At 38.8% G+C, this 22,108-nt stretch overlaps 1 protein-coding gene across 6 annotated transcripts in view; it reads left to right on the top strand.

The window, feature by feature from the left end:
• The window catches only part of LOC121948704 (poly(rC)-binding protein 3), a 53,205-nt gene that overhangs the window by 11,801 nt on the left and 19,296 nt on the right, over positions 1 to 22,108 (top strand). For 5 of the 6 annotated variants that reach the window (XM_042494112.1, XM_042494111.1, XM_042494110.1 and 2 more), the window contains exons 1-4: positions 15,365 to 15,523; positions 20,374 to 20,397; positions 20,481 to 20,513; positions 20,763 to 20,879. In XM_042494112.1, the coding sequence (XP_042350046.1) occupies positions 15,449 to 15,523; positions 20,374 to 20,397; positions 20,481 to 20,513; positions 20,763 to 20,879 (249 nt within the window). In that variant the 5' untranslated portion in view covers positions 15,365 to 15,448. Of the gene's footprint in view, positions 1 to 15,358; positions 15,524 to 20,373; positions 20,398 to 20,480; positions 20,514 to 20,762; positions 20,880 to 22,108 lie in introns of those variants that run through there. The other variant, XM_042494113.1, reaches the window with a different exon arrangement.

The following is a 22,108-nucleotide window of genomic DNA, read 5'->3' as shown; positions in this document are numbered from 1 at the left end:
TGTATAGGAATAACCATTACCTATTATCCAATTGCAAAAAGTTACTCTCTAGCCATTCAATATCGCCTGTAGGTGGCCCCCTGTGACCACTAACTTTTATCAGGTATCTCTTGAGAATGAGACTGGGTGGTTCAATTAGATTGCCTAGATAAAAAGTTACATACATCTAAAAAGTCCCCATACTGCCAGCCCTTGTTTATGTAAAGTTACAGTTTCACAAATATCCCGATTCATTTGCCCATTTTACCTCAACATTCCGAAAAAACAGCAAATAGTACTCGTCACAAGCTAGCCGGGGCTCAAGAATAACGGCATCCTCTCATCCTACTGATAACAGAACATCCTCTCTGGGAAACCTCTTCAACAAAAGCAATTTTTGTATGTTTAACTCTCGCATGGCAGATGACAAATAGGATCAAGCAAATACATGAAGCATGTCTTAATGCTGTTATTACTGAAGGGAGAGCCAGTTAGCAGCCAGTGGGCTGCAGAGTTCTGCTGACAGAGCTAATAGCTAATCGAGCTAAACACAGCAGGACTAAGAATTTCTGTTCAGAGGAACATTAAAGCTACTGTGGCTCAGTTGGTCGTCCTCTAATCAGAAGGCCGGGGGTTTGATCCCCAGCTCCTCCAGTCAACATATCAAAGTATCCCTGGTCAAGATACTGAACTCCTATTGGCTGTTCCATCAGTGTGTGACAGTGTATGAATGGTTAAAAACTGAGGAGCACGTGGCACCTTGTACAGTAGCTTGGCCACCAGTATGTGAATGTTTGTGTGAATGCATGAATGTGGCTCATATCTTTGAAGTGCTCTGAGTGTGCAAACGGCCAAAAAAGTACTGTGTGTTTCTGTTACAGGTCTGTTTCCGATTTAACAGTGGACTGCTGTTTAATATGACAACATGGCAAGTTTACAGTAAATAACTGTAATTTTACTGAAGTACAGTTTGGAGGTGAATTAAAAGTACATCAGTGTTTGAATTGAATTGAATTGAAATTCAATAATAGAAGATTCATTAAAAATTTGGTATGAAATTGTTAGAAAATATAATTTGGAAAGTGAAATTAAACTTCTGGTTTGGCCATCTCATACACCTCGGTTTGGTCCTGGAGTGCTGGACAATGCCTTTGCAAGCTGGACAGTAAAAGGGATGACAGCTATATGTACTCTCTTAGAGGGTAAGAGTTTTAAAACATTTCAACAATTTAAAGAGGAATTTAATTTGGAAAATGGAGACTTTTTTAGATATCTACAGTTAAGACATTTCTATGATACTGAGATTAAAAAAAGACTGTCAGCAGAAGACGCTGGAGTGGTTGAAGTGTTTACAAGTGCATATGAACTAACACCGACTAAGATTGTGACTAAACTGTACAGAGGACTACAGAAACGGAATGGTAGGAATTCTCTTTATGTGAAGTTGAAATGGGATTCAGAGCTGCATTGAGCTAACAGAGAGCGATTGGCGCTCTATCTGCAGAACTCAACAAACCTCCACTAGCTCTAAAAGATGGAGGGAATTCGGGTGGAAAAATTTAATCCGCTATTTCATCACACCTCATATTAAAAGTAAACAACTGGGTTTACCACAACAATGCTGGAGACAATGTGGGCAGATGAGTGCCAATCACTCGCATGTGTTCTGGTCCTGCTCAAACCTGCAACCATTTTGGGACGGAGTTACATTGATCCTGGAAGTGATTTTAAAGTACAAGGTGCCTAGAGACCCTCGAACCCTGTACCTGGGCCTGATGACAGAGGACATTATTCATAACAAGGACACTTATCTTTTTAAAATTCTAATACTGGCCAGTAAAAAGGCCATCATAAGAAACTGGTTGAAAGCTGACCCGCCTACCACAGGGCAGTGGCTGGACATCGTTAAGGAGTTATACTTTATGGAAAAACTGACTTTTTACTTAAGACTGGAAGCAAGGTCTCTGCATCAACGCTGGGAAAAATGGACCAGATTCATTGAAAACTCACAGCCTCAGCTATCATGATGGAGAAAAGTATAGGGCATCATGCCCCTCTCTCCCTTTTTGTTAGTTTATAATCTGTGTTAATGTTCCTTTCTCGTTACATACTCTGCACTTATCACTCTCTGTAATTTGAAGCTGTTTATTCTCATTGTAGAGCGATGGAGTATGTGTCTTACTTATGTTGTTTTCTTCTTTGAAAAAAGACAAATAAAAAGTTAAAAAAAAAAAAAAAAAAGTACATCAGTGTTTACATTTTAACAAACTTCTGCCAGAAATAAAAGCAAATAACCAGATACATTTACACCAGTCATGCAATGAAGCACGTTATATGGCCGAAGTGCTTGTACTTAGATAACAAAATGTATATGTAACTGTTATCACTTACATTACAAAGTGCTTTACATAAACTGAATACAAAACAATAAGAAACAACAGTTAACACAGATATGTTGCTGTTTAAAAATCAAATAAGCTAAGAGAGAGAAAAGAAATGAGAGAAAAATGTATATCTTTACAGAGATGCAGTGCTTAATTTGTAAAGTAGGGCGTTCCAAAACAAGGGGGATGTTCTGGGGGCTCAGAGCAGGAGGTAAAAATCACAAAATGCATCAAAATCCACAGTGTATGCAACATATTGGACTGCATGGGTGCTAGCTTTTGCAACTGTACAAACCTACACAACACTGTCTTCACAAAGAGAGCAATATTTGTTTAGATTCATTTATCAAGACTATTCTGTCCACTCAAAATCAGCAGGACGAGACCTATGGAAACAGCTGTTAACAGTTTGAAGCGCATACTTTCTCTCATAACTTCTTTGTCTTGTTCCTACAGCCAGGAAATTAAAATTAGGGACGATTTTTTATTTTAGAACCACGAAGAACAAGCAGGCTACATTACGTCTGTCTATCTGTACCTCCATCCTATTTCAGTACACTTCACACACCACCTTTAATACAGCCACAGGCGTGCGTCATCATTTCACCAGTGAGGAGCCAAAACGCCAAACATGGGCTTACAGTAATCATACACCAAAAACATGTAGACACCAAAATAACCTTAAGCCAGACAATAGCATATATTGCATTAATTATATTGCTACCCCCCAAATCAATAATCAGCACAGACACAGCAGAGAATATCAAAAAATCTCTTTCAGCCTTCATGCTTATTTGTCCAAAACAGCCCATAAAAGATCCATAGAGTCTTCGGCCTCCTTTCCCCTGTTTGTTTCTTTACTCCCTATGCCTCAGGCAGTTCTATATCCTATCTCTGGATATAGTTCTATATCGATCTGCCAAAATGACTTTGGCCTGCTTAGGGTCCGCCTGGGCGGCTAGTTAAAGGAAATTATATTATTATATTATAATTTTTGCCATTAAGCCAGTTTCCTCCTTGCTGCTATGGGCAGTCCATCTTAAATCAACCTGCAGTTTACCCAAAGTCAAAGTATTTTCTCTCTCGCTCTCCCTCTAACTTCCCCTCTCTCTCTCAAATCTGATTTAAAATTCTCATAAAATAGTCAAACAAGGGATTTTTGTGCAACTTCAATGTAAAATAAAGACTAGCAAGACAGACAACATTAAATATTAGACGAAAATGTATTTACATATTTTCATAGTGACACAGGAGGTGCCAGATCCAATTAAACAGGTTCTGGCCCAAAAGTGGGAGGTGCCAGATTTCGTTCCGACAATAACGGGCACAAATTAAGCCCTGCAGGGATGTTTTCAAGCTATTTATGTCTTTTCATTTATTGAAGTGTCACAGTTAAGCGGTATGAGGTTGCAGTAAACTGCCTCCTTTATGAGCTATTGTTTTTATAGAAGTTCACATTTGGGCTATCAAAAATGTAGTTTGGCCAACAACTTAGGGGCTTGGTAGTCCAGGTGGCCAGTCCTTATTAGTACATATCCCTGCTGTATTCTGCTCCACTGTGAACCAAACCTTTTTGGTACGATTCTGGGTTTACAGTGAGTAAAGCAGAGAAACCAGGTAGAATACAACAAGATGCACACAAAATCAGAGAGGCAGCACAGAAGCCGAATTTAGCAGCAAGCTGACAGCAACATTTAGCTACCATGTTTGATAGCTTTGCTGACATGTCAGTCAGAATATCCAGACACCCATTTCAATTGTTTGCCACCTCCAGCCCTCCCCCCACACACACCCTAAGGGGCATCCTAATCTGGGGCAAATCATGTCCTCTGCCCACCTCGCCGAGACCACTTGCCCATGCATTGGTCAAAGCATGACGAAACGGGTAGAACGGCTGCCGTGTTTGTCCTAAACCTCTTTTTTTCGGGTTACACGCCAAAGGTGACGTCACTAGTTATGATGTATCGCCCACATGATTCCATGTGTCGGCCAATGACTAGCCGGTATTTCATCTTGACTTCGTGATGGGGTGGGGGGTGGGGGGTGGGGGTATAATATTTCAATGCCATTTTGGCCATCTTTTGTTATCAGCTGAAGTGGTGGTCAACTGTTTGGAGCTGCATAAAGGTAAATATTTTCTGAATAATTACAAATTATGTCACAGATGAGCATTAAATATTTCTGTGTTCAAATGGTTTGATTCTAATGGTAAATATCTTATTTCCGGGCCTGTCTGCTTGGCGACTGTTTTTTAAGTCTATGCAGTGTGACACCTTGAGGGGGGAGCTAATCAGAGCGGATAAGAACCCTAAACTTTTCCAGCGAATCGCCCTGATTGGATGAGATGTTATGTCTTGGTGTGTTCATCATCTAATATGGATTCATCTTTTAATAGATTCAAAATCGAGACCTCCCTAGTTTGTTATTGCAGGATAATAACTGAAACTAATAGGGTGCTAATATGAAATCCCTTCAGTTACCATAAAACTACTAAATGACTTGCTTAAATTACTAGTCTCAAACAGGCAGTTATGTGTGTTGAGTTCTTAGGTGTGGGTGTGTGCTGCACAGTGGCAGATTTACTGTGAACAATAATCTTATATTGTCTGGAACATGGATTTTAGTTCATGATGCAACTGAAAAAACAGTTTTCTTTTTATATGGAAACAGGGAGGACAGTTTTACAGTTAGCTGCGCCTTCATTATTATGTTTTTAATCAGTTTTGGATAGATTTATGTTTTCCATCAGTGATTAATGATGGCATGAAAAAAAATATTTTAATTGGATTTTTTGGTGAGAATAAAGAAAAGAGAAGCTGTCAGCTTGCATGGCTTATTAGCAGACACGCACCATTAAACTATGTTAGCCCTCCAAGCTAATGCTAGGTGGCAGAGGGACAATGCAAGGGGCCGTCAGCCTTTTCGTGGAAGGCAGGCTGAGATCTCAACCTGGCTAACTGATCAGAGATGACAGTTTTACAGTCCACTGTTGGGGCAAATGGGTCTGGCAGGATGGCTGCTTGCAGACTGAAGTGCTGTAACAAAAGGCTTCTCTGCATGTGTAGCTGCGGATATATTCAACCTTCTCCTTCCGCTTCTCTACATGTCATTTTCTAACATTCGTCGAGTCTGTTTATGTCTGAGAGACCATTTTAAAATCTTGGACAGTGTTCTGCTATACAGGGAATGTGTTGGGACTCATAGCTAACATTTAATGATTAACCCAAACAAAGATGTTCCTGGTAAGCAATGGCACTCGCTTTGCCGTCTATTATATTTAGAAATGCAGCGGGATCTGATGATTTAAACTACAGGATGCAGGAAAGCCAAGCGATTGCTAAAATACTCAGTGTCAGCTCTTATGTCATTTTTTGCCAAAACCTCTGCTAGGAAAAGCACATTTTTAAGTATTTCCACTTGTAACTACTCATCTGTATTGGTTAAATGAGTAAGAGACAAGCTGCACTCTTGCATTCTGCGCAATATCAATATCACAAATAATTTCGGACAGGAAAAATGTAAAGTTGTTGATGAGAGACCAACATGATCAAAACTGGCGGGTTTAAAATGGACAGTTTTATTCAATATAGATGCTTTTCGACTGCTTTTTGACCTGAATTCAAAGACATCTGTGAATGACAGTGGCAATGCTTCCTTCATATGTGTAGTCATGTGCAGCATTTTAAGGCTCAGCATTTTAACTGTGTGTAAAAGGGAGTTTGACAGCTCGCATTTCATAGCTTTCCATAGTCTGGTTGTGTCTTTTATATCTAAATTTAACATTCATGACAGCTGTGCAGGAGGGATTGAATTTAAATAAAAAATAAAAATAAACCCCTTTACATTTTATTAAGGCCCAAATTTACCAATAATTAAGAGCAGTGAGCGACAGGGTGTCTGTGAGTCAGATCCACCCCTTGCTACTCCACATCTCCAGCCTCTCGCCAAAATATGGTAACTTATGGCTTCAAAAAAACAAGATGGCGACCAAATGCCAAACACAAGGCTTCAAAACAGCAGTCCACAAACCAATGAGTCAGTCAAGGTAGCTAGTACATCATTTATACAGTCCTACAGAGTTTTTTTTTGTTTTTTGTTTTTTTTACAAAACTTAGTCCCTATAAAACAGGCATATTCATTTAGTATAATTCAATTAATAAGAATGTATGCAGCTAATTCAGTTAGACAAAATTGTGTGGCTTTCAGTCATTTGAGTTTATCTTTGTTCCAATTCCTGTTCGACATCCCTGATTATGTTGCTGCTGTTGTAAATACGTTGTATGTCAAAGGCTAATTGCTTCCCTAAAGCACTGATTTTCCTTTAAAAAAACATGAATGGACAATGGGAATAATAATTTAGACATCCAATGCTCAAAAAAGCTTTCCAAAGATATTCAAGGGCACTCATTGAAATTGATTGTGATGGAAACTGCCATGAAAAGTGTAAGGTCGACTTAACATATAACATAAGAAAAAAGTAATATGAAATACAATCAAATAAAGGAACAGAAAATAACATGACCCTCCTCTCCCACCACTGACACAATGGGATTTACCTTGTTGCACATGTAAGATTTGACAAAGCAAAGCAACACTAAATTACAAAGACTAGAAAATCATTGTTGTGATCATTGTGCCCCAATGTGCCTTTGTGTAAACCGTCAGCTGACAAACAAAAACACCTGTTTCACATTACCGATTGGGGTATGGATATATTGATTTAGTAGCAATTTGCTCTTTAGAAGCAACAGTGATTACGCCTCTGTGTTAGTTTGCCATAGCAACTGCAGCAAAATAGGCTGAGAGGAAACAGATTCATTGTAATTGCAATGCCAATGCCTCAATGCACCAGTGCAATTGGTATGCTGTATAACAAAAGATGGTATATCAAACAGATTGATCACTAGATTTAATCAAGAGTAGTTTCACTAATTACTGCTTCACCTCTCAGCCATGGTGTTTATTTAAAGAAACAGTTCTATCTCCGGTCTGACCTCAAGTGCACAGCTGATAGGTTCTTGGTTTGTGTACATGATGCAACAGAATTGCATATTTCACGAGCTCAGTGTCGACAGAGAACAGTCAGACATAAAAGAGACACTGTCTCAGCACATCCCGCGCATTATAACATAGACCCAACTTACCAGTGATAAAATTCGTTGCTCACTATTCTTCAGATTTATTTTAAATAATTTTATCAATTACTTGCTGCCACACTGTAGCCCACCGTATAACATGCTATATCTTAAGCTACAAAAATCAGGGTGTAAACATCACAAGCTGTAGTTACATGCCATTGTAATTCTTGGCCAGGTTATACGGGTTTCAAGGCATACCATAATATCAAAATTAAAGATTATCATATGGTGTATATTGTCTTTTTACCGTATCTACCTGAGGAGATAAGACATGCAGAATCAGTGACATCTTTTAAATCACTGCTTAAAACGCAGACTTGCTTTTATTTGATGTCACCTTTATTTACTTATTTATTCATATTTTTTTATTTTATTGTAAATCTCTTTCTCTTTTCATTTAACTGCTCTCACTCTATTTATTTGTACTCCATCTTTCTTATGGCCTGCTCTTACCATCTTGTCACGTTTAATTTATCTACTTCTCTACTTATCTTTCTCTTCTTCATCGGTTTTTATCATCCTACCTTTATTTTAGCCCCACTGATGTGATGTCATCTCATCTTCTTGTCTTGTTAGATTTCCTCTTTTATTATTTGTTTGGCCTTTATTGCATTTATTTTTATATTTTCAAAAAAATTCTAAAAATGTGCTTTATTCTTTTTGACCTTTGTATATGTATTTTGTTCTGGCCTTTTTGACTATCCTATACCTTTCTCTGTTTGGCTCGATTGTTGATATCTATTTTTATTATTCCCTGAGTTCCTGCCTTTGCTTTGTCTGTCAAAGCACTTTGTAAAAAAAACTGTTTTTAAAGGTGCTACAAAAATAAAGTTACTATCATTAATATCATTATTATATTGAGAAAAAAATGCAATCAGGCAGAGATTGTGCATCGCATCTCCTTCTCCCCCACAGCCTGTCAGACTTTTTTTTTAAAAAATCCCAATAAAAAATGGTTTAAATCAATATAAAGCATTTTTTTTTAACAACTACTACTGGCAAACCCTGCCACTGCACTTCTTAATTTCAACACTAGATGTCTTTATTTCACCTACAATAATTGATTTCTAAGAAAAAAAAGTGCCTTAGTAAATACAGGGGAGGACCTGTAAAGATGGAGGATAGACAAATACTTCTTTTAATATGAGATTACACTTATACTGCGATGTCAACCATTAAAGTTTTTCGTAGATTTGTGTAGTATTTTTTTTATATATGAATTTTCTATGGCAGATGGGCTTTTCTGGTCAGGTGACACTGATTTTCTTGCCGAGGAACTGGTTGAAATCTTTAAAAAATGTATTTTCTTCTGTTTGGCCCACGTGACTACATTCTTCTGTATATGGTCCACAATCAAAAAATGTTTGGCCTCGCCTGCTTTAGCCTTTATATGCTGCATGCTGTAGATGGCTAACAGGGTATCATATATTCTCATTGTTCTCATGGTCTTCTAATAACATTTTCGCTTGGTTTTTGATCCATATACCGCACTTACCTAAATCTTACATTTTAAAGAGGTTTCTCCAAAAGTAAAACAACAACAAGTCAGGCTTTGCCCTTAAACACAGCCATAACAAGGACACATCTTTCAAACAGCAAGGACAAACGCACAAGTGCTGTTCTATTTGTTTGGTGCATCACAAGGGGCAGCAGCCAGAAGCAGATTGTGACAAATTAAATAAGAAAATCATAATGCAGCGATAAGATTCAGTAAACAATAATCAGCACACAGGATATGAGGCAAGCCTTCCCTGTACCGCAATACAAGGTGAACCCACAAAAAAAAAGAAAATGCTTCCAATAATGCCAACATAATATTTGAGCGGTTTTTCAGTTTTTTCTCTTGCAAAGTTTACCAAAGAGTGGACACATGAGCTTGTTAGCACCTGTGGCTGCTGCACACATTCTGCTGTCTGACACCTTTTACCAGACACACTGTGGTCATTAGAGCTTGAACAGGTAGGAGACACGTGAAAAGGTTTTTGGGGTGATGTGCTTTTTTTTTAAGCCAGCACATTATGATTTCACTGCTTTTCAGGTGTTGCTAGTTGGTTTGAAGAAAAAAGAAAAAAAACATCACCAGGAGGTGCAAAAAGCACTAAGCCTAACATGCACCAAGTTGGCAGATTTGTTTGCAAGTAATTTGTTTTGACACTGCATCTATCACTTTGCTGTAACCAAATTAATTGGACTAAAATGTAAATTAGGAGCATGTATGGAGCACTTTACCTTCAGACAAATACCAATTTTGCATTTTTTTCCAAATATATCATATAAATTAATGCCTTTGTTCATGCTAAGATTATGTCAGACACTTAGGCTGATTACATTTTTTTCCTCAAAACTCCTTTAAATTTGTAAATTTGTAATTTGTAACGACTAAGGCATTACAGGAGATCCTAAGACACTATTTTAATATAGGGAAGCCAAATATCAACCATGTAACATATGTGGTCAATATTCTCTGGACAGATGAAAAATGTAACACATGTACTGGTAAAAAAAAAAAAGGGGGGCCACAACTGTATCACCTGATCGCCCTGGCAATCTAAAGTACACAGCACAAGAAAAACATCTCTTAAGCATTTTCCCTCAAGAGAAATACAGTTTTATCTTATTTCCTTAATGCTGTATGCTGTGAGATGTAATGCAGCAATGGGAAATATTCCTAGTATTATGACCCAAAAGTGCTGATGTCATCAGACACTAGTTCTGGCCCATTTAAACCACAGAAGCAGGACTAGGAACAGTTGTTCTATTTGAGGGGGTGCTTAAATGAACGAATGAAACCAGAAGCCTGTGTCTTCATGTCTCGCTGTGTTTTTGAAAGGACTTGTCAGACCTTCAAACTAAAAACACTCATTTTAGTTTGAAGGTCTGACAAGTCCTTTCAAAAACACAGCGAGACATGAAGACACAGGCTTCTGGTTTCATTTTGCAAACAAAATCCCACAGCGATGGTGGAGTACAACCGTGTATTCACATGACATTTAAATCCTACACCATCACCTCAAAAAAGTGCATGTATCAAATATGTGACTTACACATCTAACTTATGCTTGGCATACAAAATAGCATGGACAGGCCTACAGCATTCCTTCTCTTATAACTCTACATTACAGGTCACACAGGATTTTAAAAGAGTGAATCAACTACTAGACCCTCCACATCGTCTGCAAAAAGTCACACACAGTGAAAACGTGGGCCTAGTCCATGGCGGTTGAAAAAAGTAAAACAAAATCACAAATTAAGAATCCTGTAGGAAAGCAGTGTTCCTTACTCTACATCCAAGCAATAATCTCCATAGAGTCAGGAACAGTGCAGACAAATTAACAAATAGAGACACGACTGCTGGACACATACTCACTAAGCTAGTACAATGGCACCCCTCAAAATCTTTTATAGTTGTGGCACAGCAAAATCAAAAATCATTTAACGATGATGGTTTAGTAGCCTGGTAATATAGGCTAGTTGAAGATGTGTCAATTTGGTTTTTCCATTTAAAGTTAATATTACTAATTTTCTGATGTACATAGACTATATGGTTTTAAAATGTTATGTAGGCCAATTTGTGCATGTGTCAGTGTTCTTCAAATTTGTGATTTCCTTTAAAATGATAAATATAGAGCTTTATTTTGAAGGAGTAGCCTACATTGATTAAGGAACAAAGCATTTTCAGGAGCACTCAAATTTAGGGGAAATTACTGGGTACCCATAAAACCCATTTTCATTCAGATAATTTGAGCTGAGATGTCAAGGGACCCAACTGTACTAAGGGGGGCATGGACCCCCAGGTTGCCCCCCTCGGGTGTGCCATTGAGCTAGAAGCATTAACAGCAGGAGACAGAGGGTTATTTACGGTTACTTTACTTACAATATTGAAATGAAGGTCTTTCTCCGTTCTTCGGGAAGGCTAACTGGTCAATACCCATGTCTATATTAAGAGTTCATTTCCCTCTGGAGGAGTTGCTGAAGTTTCGTGTCGTCGTTTTTTTTTTTTTTTTACCAGTAGTCAAGTAGTCCACCTTTCACCGTTGTTTTGTGCAGCACGGTCAGTGTTCGCGTTGTTCGCTTCAGCTAACGTTAGCTCCTGTCGTCATGACGGTTCACCTGTCAGCTCACTTCAATTTTTCTCTCCCAGTTTGCTGTGTAGTCTGGCTGGCTTCCTCCCACATTTTCGACAGTTTTCAAAGCCCGTTTACAGCTTTCAGGGCCCACTTACAGCTCCGCAGTGGCGTGACAGCGTCAACATTTCGTGACAATTAATCAGGAGCCGGCTTCACCTGGCGTCCTACTCATGGATCTACTACAAATCTGGATACAGCCGTGGGGGCGGGGCTTCGGTCATTCCTATGAGAGCTGCTCAATGGCGCATGAGCAGAGAAAACTCTTTTTCCGGGTTTAGAACAATACATCATGGATGTATTATATTATGCAATACTTCCATAAATGTATTATAAGGAAGGCATCCATGATCCATGGTTTAGAAACGTGTAAAATACCCGGATCTACTGGCCCATAGAGCGTGCGTAGTAGTGATTGATGACAGCCGAACGCAGCCGAGTGTACCCGAGCGCTGACTCCGACTCACTGGCTCCCTCACACTAATGACCCTATTGCTCGACGCAAGCAGGGCTCCTTGACGAGCATTTCCTCTTCCTTACATAATACATCAATGCATAGTAGCTTAGCTTATTGGCAATAGCCGCAAATCGACGGTATATTGGTTTTAATATTTATGTGATAATCAGATAATGGTATATCTATCTCTCTATACACAAACCAATATAGCCTACAAATCAGGGAATCATATTGTAATCACGACTGGAGAAATGAAATTAACAGAATCAAAAAGTGTTTGCCCACAAAAATGTAATAAAAGGTGGTGCCTTGTAACATTGCCTCGGGATTAATAACTGTCACTAATGCTCTGCACTGCTTACTGATTACCAGTAGTTTGAATACAGACCACAGACTGTATATTCAGTCTCTGATACAGACACAGTAAGACGTCCATATTACAGGCTTACAGCCAACAGTGTATGGATGTGTTGCAAAATTGTAAAAATGATGATTTATGATTAAAAAATATCCTTTACTAAAGCCGGCACAAAGTCTGTGTTGTGTCAGGTACTCCAAGAGTTGCATGCGCGTGAACAAGGTGGAGTCCGGATCCTATGCACCTTCATTTTATGTCTGGAGAAATACCTCTATCTTCGGAAAATGGTGCATTTTACATTTGTAGGACTTAATGTTTTAAATAATGACTATTTAAAAATGCACTCTGAAAAGTCAATGTGTCTAAAAAAAATTATCCAGTGATTTAAGGACGTCTCTTTCCCAATGTTAAGCAAATGGGGAAAAGTCTTTCTGGGCCAGTGTGCATCACATGACGCTGTAATTCTGCTTTCGGCCACTATGTAAATTTTGCTGATATATCCATGAAATTTTGCATCAGAGCATGGCGCACTTCCTGGGGGCTTGGTCCTACTACGGGCCTTTCCGACAGTATCGCGAGACTGCTGTCACTACTCAAACCAATACATCCATGACTCAAACCTATGCCACTGAGTCCATAGGAGCATTGTTCTACCTGAACTGATAAATTCATCTTTTACCCCCCTTTCAATGAGGATTCCTGTTTTTTTTTTGTTTCCTATAACTGAAAATTGCTAAACTTTACTTTTGAGTGATATTTCCCATTGTTCGTCAATTAAGAATTACAAGTACAAACAATATTGCCTGAAGTCTATATTTTGAGAAACAAAGGCAAGGACAGGAGGAAGGGGGGCATTGTCTTTTAGTATGAGCACAAAAACAACAATAGCCTAAGGTTGTGTCTGGCTGAAAATTGGAATTTGCTAAAATATCACAACTGTACAGAGCAGGCGAAGAGATTGGTGAGAATTCTCTGGAGCGTTTTGATATCTGCAGAAAATTAAATGATAACTTGTGTAGGTAATGATAACAGCAGAGAGCCAACAGGGTGGGTGTGGAAATTAACACTTGGATCATGCTGTTTGTGTGTAATGACAGTGGCCAAATGGTTAGAAAACACCACATGTGACCAAAGCCACATGCTTTTTTAAACTTTTCATCAACAGCGAATTCAGTTTCTATTTTACATAGCACAGCTGATATTTAAATTCAAAGTAGAAAAAAGATATACAGTAATTTGTTCCAGCAATTTAATCCAGTACTGGACCATGCACATTCTGCACCCTCAGCAAGGCCCCCTACAAAAATTTTGGGGAATAAAATGACCAATTTGGATAAATTTTGGGCAGATAATTTCCTGAGAATATTTCTCCATAGAGATTTCCTGATATTATAGATTTCAGTGTCTCTATTATTTATATAGGCTATTTTTTGTTTTGTTTTAACAATCATACATTTTCAATTGGTTTCCTTTTGACAAACTCAGTGTTTTCTTCTTCCTTTGGCTTGGCTGTTGTTCTATTAGCTCTTTGTTTCTTTTAATAGCAGAACGAGGCTGTTTAACAGAGTGAAGCCTCTGAGAATATTGCTTGTGGTCAGGTCTTAGCTGTACCCCCTCTGGGTGGCGCCCTAGGGAGCAACCTATGTCACCTGTAGGAAAATCTGTTTCTATTCTAAGACCAATTCAGTGCTGTAACTTAAGCGGAAGTGTCTCCTATTATTATGCTCACAATCACAAATCACAGTAACTGCATATATATGTTACTTAAAAATGAATTTGCTCACATGCAATACAATGGCATGTAATCTTCCTAATGAACTGTGAGCCCTATAGAGATCTTTACAGAGGCATTACACCATAAATTAATGTCAGCCCTTGGCAACCAAGCAGAAACTATTTCTTAAATTAGTATTACATGATTTATTCTGTAATATACGCCGTGTAGACATAGCAAGAGAACACAATGCGTGAACAGAACGAGTCATTTCTTAAAACTTAATCTACAAAAAAAGGTAACTTTCCCATTTTGACAGAGCCACCTTAGAGCCTCTATGCATATAGACTGTCTTGTTTGCCTTTGCCTTAGCAGCAAAGGCAAAGGGCAGCAAAGTAATTTGACTAACTGTAATGAGGGCACTGGAGTAAAACTTTAAAGTCTGACTCATGGGAAAGAGCCTTTTACCGGTGAAGACTTTTCCACTATGGATTCTGCAAGTCATCATGCTCCACCTTCTAGTGAACATTATTACACTGAGATATTCATTTTCAGGAATTTAGTCAATGCATTCATTATAATCATTTAGTTTCATCTCCAGCATAGTCCTTTGTGACTAATGACCCTTTAGTGGTTGATATTATGACTTGTAAACCACTGAGCATCCCCAATGTATTCTTATATTTACCATGTAAAAGGTTAGATGAGTTGCTCCCTCATGTGTTGTGAGCTGTCCAATTAAAATCAAAACAAGCTGGTTACTTTTTTATTTTTAATTTTTGAGACAGCTGGGGTAAACCTGGGGGAAACCTGGGGGAGCTGAATCTGATTATGCTGAGTTATCTGCGGGTCTTCTCTGCACAATTATGTATCATTCATGGAGGAAAAATTGTGTGGGGACTGCATAATAGTGATGCTTTGCCATGCTGTGTTTCCAGACTCCCCAGTACAGTGTTTTAATTTTAGCCCACATTTATGGGAAAATTATCAGCTGCAGCTTGAGATGTGGTGACGTGTAAGGTTCCTAAAATACAAGTGAGCACATGTTTTGGGGAGGATTTATGTCGAAGAATTTTCTATAAACAGGTATACAAAGTTATACAGTACTATATGCTTTGTCATGCACCCTTAAAAAACCACGACACAACAAATCAGAAATTTGTCACATTTGGTGCATATAGCATGTTTTTTTTGTGTTTGGCAGGTGACTGGCTGGCTGGAATACCACCCTACCCCTTCTCCTTCTGAGGACATCCCATTCCAGGACGGTGCTTCACTCTTACTTCCCCTCAGCATGGAGCCAACCAAAGTCCAGTCAGAGGGTGGCCTCAATGTCACCCTGACCATCCGCCTCCTCATGCACGGAAAAGTAAGGCGCAGGCTTTTAAACTGGCTGTAAAGTAAGACATTTAGCAAAGTTTTTTAAAACTTTTATTTTAATTGAAGAGACCTTTAAAATTATTTATTACATTTTAAGCAACCAATTGGACTTGGTTGAATTTAAAATCTCTTCATAGAGTCTAGACTTATTATTTGCTCCCAGTATAGCAGTAGCCTCAAAACTCAAAGGGTCACTTCACTGATTTTATTTTTTATACTAGTGATGGAGATTTCTGCTCTGCCTGTAAACGCAGCTGTTTGGTGTCTTCTGTGGCTCTGGAGGAGATTTGTCAAATCTAAATTATAGCTCTGATGATGTCATCAGCTGTTATCTCTGCTTGGACTTGGACCAACTGATTTTAGACAGAGATCCTGTGGCCCTACCTGGTACTCATGTGTCATGGGTGATCCGATCATAAGTGGACAGCACTAAATACAAGTGTAAATGACCACCAAGATGTATTGTGATCCAGAGGTAGTATGTTATTAATTTTACCATATATCTTTTGTAGTGTAAACCCTACTGCATCCTGCTTTGTCTGTCGACATGGACTACATCATCAATGCAGAACAGGGTGGCTGTTTTACTAATGTTCTATAACTTTCTCATTTTACGGCAAATCAAATGGGGTCTTGCGTGACCTTCCATCATTGTGCCGTGTGGAAGAAGACGTGTTGAATTCTGCAATACCCCCAGATCTACCAACACAACCACAACCTTGACTAGTGGGCAGCTAGCAAGAGTGTGAACATGATAACTGTGTGCGGGGCCCTTAGACCCTCTAGTATAAGTGATGTAGGCAGTATCGAAAGTGTCACATGGAGACCCATGACTCTCCACTTGTGTTCAGTAAAATATATGTTAATATGTGGTATAAACAGGCTGTATGGCTATATTCACATTACAGGAAAATGTGGTACAAATACTATTTTTTGCTTTCATGTGCCACTGACTTGATTTTTTTGAGAGTAGTGTGGACAAAGATTTTTTTTGTTTTATTTTTATTTTTTTTTAGATCTGGGTCACTTTCATTTGTGGTCCTACATCCAATACATATCCGATCACCAGATATATGGCCTGTTAGAGAACGGTAATATTGGAATTCATGCAGTGGTAGAGCTACAGTGCCTACATGCTGTGACAGCCTTGTCACAAGGCATGGACAGAGTTATTGGACGTTTTTGAGGAGATGTTCCCTTGTGAAACTCTTCACATCATGGCTCCACCACTCAAAATTCCTCATCTTATCTCCTCTGTATCATGGTGTTTCCTCCTGCCCCAGTCTCACCATGGCAGCAGGTTCTGTGCAGGGTGTTGCATCCACCTGGGAATAAAACCTGACCTTTGGTGTTAAGTATGAGGGTGCTGAGCTTTGATTTGACTGCACCTTCTTAAAGCTTTATGATGGGACTGATTCAGAGGTTGGACTTGTGCCACCCTCTGCTCTTCCACTGATTGTCGTTTCCCTGTATAAGAACATTTTGATGGCTGGACAGCAGTTGTGTTCATCTTCCAGTCCCACTGTCTATGTCTCTGCACTATTTTACCCAACGGAGACTCTGATTGAGATGGTTGAATAGCCCTTACAAGCAGACCTTCAGACTCAGAGAGTGACAGGCTTCTATCAGTGCTGCTCAGTGTGTTCTTGTCTGATTTTAGTGTTTTCAGGTTTTCCAGGACACAGTGTAAAAGTGGATTTATAGTTTAAAAATTTAACATGGGGCCTTAGTCCCAGAAATTCACAAACCTCGAAATAAAGTTGTTGTTTTTTTTCCCAAACTTGACATGTTCACACATCACTTGCAGAACAGACCTGCAACCCACTTTTGGACTGTAACCTACCAGTTGGGAACCACTGGCCTTCACCAATGTGAGCATACTTGTGCAGTGGTGCATCTCTGTCGCTCTGCAGTTACGAAGGGTTGTAAAGTTTGATTGATTCAAAACACACTTAAAACACACACTAAACATGTCTTCATAGCGACAATATCAAACACAAGTACAAGATTGTCTTCATTATAACTCACAAGGTTCACAGACAAAACACTTTAGCTCACAAATACAACATGTTAACAGCAGTAGCATGAGATTAAGGAATTTTACATTGTATAGATTAGCCCTTTTCTTTTACTCATATAAAGCCAGCAACAAAAACAACATTTAACAAAAGCAACATGACAAAATTTGGTACCACTATAACTCATAAGGTTCACTGACAAAACAATTCTCTTATCTTGGCAAGTTTTCCCCATATACACAACATGCTAATGTTTTTAGCATAAGCCCATGACATTTTACTTTGCATAAATTAGCCTAGCTGCAAGCAGAGTTTTTCTCGAATATAAAGCCAAGAAAAATCAAACACAAGACTTAAAATGCCATTGGAGCTTTTTTGTCCTCAGAATGTAACTGTCAAATAAAAGTAAATAAGATCTTTGTTTTCACTGCGGGAAATAATTTTCATCTTACAAAAACAAACAGAGGGTCTGTGTCGCCGAAACACTTTGTTACAGGAGACCTGTGCCGCAGTGACATGTAGTTAGGTGACCCAGAAATATAAATTCTGCTTAAGTGTGCACTAAGATGTCCTTTTTCAGGCATATAGTGCACATTCCCTCCCCTCTTTTTTCCTTCTATTTTTTAAGAGCGGCAGTACTTGGTCTCTGTGTGTGTTGGCCTGGTGGTTAAGATCCATCACGCTCAGTTAACATGGCCATTGCTCTCTTGCCCTCACTGCATTAAGGTTTTACAGCTGTGGCTCACAATTTTATGATAACCAATAGCTGCAAGAAACTGGCTACACTAATGTCAAGTCTGCGTAAAGAGTTTGTTAAAGGACAGTGAGTGAAATAGAACAAATGTTAAATGCTTCAGTCTCTAGGGAGGTCTGCTGAGTATTTGGAAAACCCACTCTACACATCTCCACTGAGCTGATCGTGTTGGTGAGGGTGTGCCAAACAAAGACTGGAGCCAAAGTCTTTCCCATTGTTTTCAGTGTAAAGCAGTCTGATGCCCAGTGAGTCACCTGAAGTACTGCATGGTTGCTCATTCAGGAGCTATAGACACCATTGAGCAGATGATTGTTTGAATCATCCTGAAGCCAGTCAGGCCTCAGAGCCTGCCAGCAGATGATGTTTTTGGTTGGAGGACTTTGGCAGCATGACCCTGGTCTGGCTCTTTTGCCTACAGCAGCAGAAAGGTCTTTCCCCTTAAACTGAGCTGCCATTTGGTTTAGCTCAGTGAGGTGCCGGCATGGTCTATCAGTTTCAGACTGCTTAGCTAGGACACTCCCATTCATCCGGAGGACTGTTGTGGACACATGGATACCTCTGGTTTGCATTTTATTATTTTCTCAGTTTTGGGTGGGTTCAAGTGTTTAAAGGGACAGTTAACCAAAATCAAAAATACACATTTTCCCTCCTATCTATAGTGCTATTTATCAGCCTAGATTGTTTGGTGTGAGTTGTAGAGTGTTGAAGATATTGGCTGTAGAGATGCCAGCCTTCTCTTTAAAATAATGGAACAAGATGGACAAAAAAAAACATTCCAAAACTCAATAGCAATGTCTCTTTCCAGAAATCATGACCCCATTACTCAAGATAATCCACAGAACAGCTTAATGTAGGAACTATTTTCTTTCTGCCAAACTACACCTGCCAGGTAGCATGCATGTACTCAATCTCATGGACAAGAGGCTCATGCTTGTGATAGCATGAGATGTAAAAATGAATGGCATTCTCCTCAGCTGAGCGATAATTTTAGCTTGCCTTGTGGTGCAAGAGGAGCAAGCAGTAGATGCAATCTTCTTTTTGCTTGGTGATGCGGGTGGTGGGGATGTCGCTCGGTAGAAAGAAAATAGTTCCTACAAAAACAGCTCTGTGGATTATCTTAAGTAACCAGGTCATGATTTCTGGAAAGAAACATTGCTGTTGAATTTTGCAGCTTACACCAAAACAGTCTAGACTGATAAATAGAAATAGGTACGAGGAAAAATATGGGTTTTTGACCTTGGGTTGAACTGTCCCATTAAGCATTACTTTAGCAGTTAAAAAGTGCATCTGATTGGATTTACTGTAGCTAAATGTTGGTCAGACTGGGTGAGAGATGCATCATTTTTCAACTCTGTTATAATTAAGTCGCTGAATGCACAGAGGGAGATAGCAATTGTAAGTCAAGGACAGTCATTTGTCATGATAGAATAAAATATAATGTGGACAATTAAATGGGTAAAAGAAAATAGAGGAGAATAGAACAGCAACATTTGGTACAGAAATTAATATGTTTTAGCATGTAACAATGGTATTGCTGGAAATTATTTTGGAGTAAAAGTGTCAGTTATTTTATCAAAATAGTGTAGCAAAGTTTGAGTAAAACAAAAAGAAAAGTCTTGATTGAAGGACAGATTTCTGAAAGAATATTTGAAGGCAACAGCAAAGTTTTTCTCCTGTATGACTTTTGCATAGTGCTTGATAAATATAAATGAATGCTTAAGGAAGAACCTGGCCCTGCACGCAGCTACTGGCCTGCAGCTTTAATGTCACAATGGATGTAACCCTGGCAGTCACCGAGGAGAGGTCAGGGAGTGTTGACGCTTGCAGCCAGCACTGCCCCTCTGCCCTTCCTCCACCGTGTCACACCAAGCTCATGAAGAGTGATTATATGCATATGGAGAGTGTGGCCCTCAACACTGCCATGCAGCTGTGAAACCTCTGCATGCCCCTGTGCTGTTTGCACCTTGTCCAGGAATAACAACAACAAAGCAGCTTTAGTACTGTACATTTAGCAATTTTAATCATGCTTAAAAATCTGTTTTTTTGTTTGTTTATTTTTTATTGCAGGAGGTTGGAAGTATAATTGGAAAGGTATGTTATTTTATTAGATCACACATACTTTTTTTTATATTGAATTATATTTTAATTTGAAATTTTAATTAATTTTTTTACAGAAAGGGGAAACGGTAAAAAAGATGCGAGAAGAGGTGAGTCTCAAATAGAGCACCATTTAAATGATAAAACAATAATAATGTCCATTTTTCCAAGCAGGTCACAATGTGAGTTACTATTATCACTACAATTTGCTTGAAATGACTGACCATCTATGTAACTTTGCTATTTGACAGCATATTTAATTAATCACTGATGAGTCGATTATTCAGATGTGGTATGGATCCACTCCTGGATCTCACATCAACTATATTGACCTCGTTGACAATATGTTGTTTTTCCAGAGCGGAGCACGAATCAATATTTCTGAGGGGAACTGTCCGGAGAGAATTGTCACCATCACTGGACCAACAGACACCATCTTTAAGGCTTTTGCTATGATTGCCTACAAATTTGAGGAGGTATGATAAGACTGTGGCAGCAGTGTTTGTATGTACAATTAAATATTCACAGATCACTGAGCACATGTACGGATGAAGTCCTGTGGGAGTAAAAGTCTTTTTGTTCTCTTTATGTACACACAAAGTAGCATTGTGCCTGGAGCTTATTGGTTTCATTTTAGGTTAGAGCTGTATCTCATTATTAGAGGTATTATGGAGGTTGTTCAGGTTGTCCGTCTAACTATCAGTATGAACATACTTATGTTCCATTCTCATGAAGAAGATATCTCAAGAACGCCTGGAGGGAATTTCTTTAAATTTGCCGCAAACATACAGTTGGACTCAACAAATAATGGATTAGAGTTTGGTGGTCATAGGTCAAAGGTCAAGGTCATCATGGCCTTGTCTGTCCCCTTCCCGTGAACGGGATATCTCAAGGAACTGCTTGAGGGAATCATTTTAGATTTGCCACAAACCTTCACACAGATTTAAGAATAACGTAATTAGGTTTTGGTGGACATCAGTTAAAGGTCGAAGTCACTGTGACCTCTTCTTTTTCATTCTTGTGAATGTGATTGCTCAAAAACAGCTCTTCTTTCAAATTTGGCATACATTTACAAATAAACTGATTAAAATTTGGTCATATTTCAAAGGTCAAGGTCACTTTGACTTATCAAAACATTTTTTGGGGGACCAAAACTGAAGAATGTATATGCTAATTAATGCAAAATTTCACATAGAATGTCTAATAGGATAAAATGATGAGATGATGACATTTTATATCCAAAAGGTCAACTTTACTCTGACATCATAATGTAATGGAAAACCTTTTTGGCCATTACTCAGTGTCATAGCTCACAAACATAAGCGGAGACGTTTGGCCAGACACTGAATTGGTGACACTCTTGGTGGGCATTAACCTTGAAACCGTGCTGTTCTTTGGAAGTAAACTGTAAGAGCAACTGGAGTGGTTTATTTCCAGCAATCTTTAAGGTCACACAGTTGTTGTATCTCAATTCCAACAGCTGTCAGATCTGTGTGTCTTCACTGACCACAACTGCACACTGTTCTCATTTTACACATACAAAATCAGTCTTCAGTTGTTGCAGTAAATAAAAAAATAACACGGACTTTTCTGATAGGGCACAGGCATACAATAGATGCATGTAAAGCACATAATCATTCATCGTGGTGGTGAATTTAAACTGTGTCCTGTCAGCGACCTTTTCTTCTGATCCTGCCTTTGAAGC

The sequence above is a fragment of the Plectropomus leopardus genome, chromosome 10 (assembly GCF_008729295.1).
Source record: "Plectropomus leopardus isolate mb chromosome 10, YSFRI_Pleo_2.0, whole genome shotgun sequence".
In the NCBI taxonomy this organism is placed as follows: domain Eukaryota; kingdom Metazoa; phylum Chordata; class Actinopteri; order Perciformes; family Serranidae; genus Plectropomus; species Plectropomus leopardus.
This window is presented reverse-complemented; position numbering and strand designations above follow the sequence as displayed.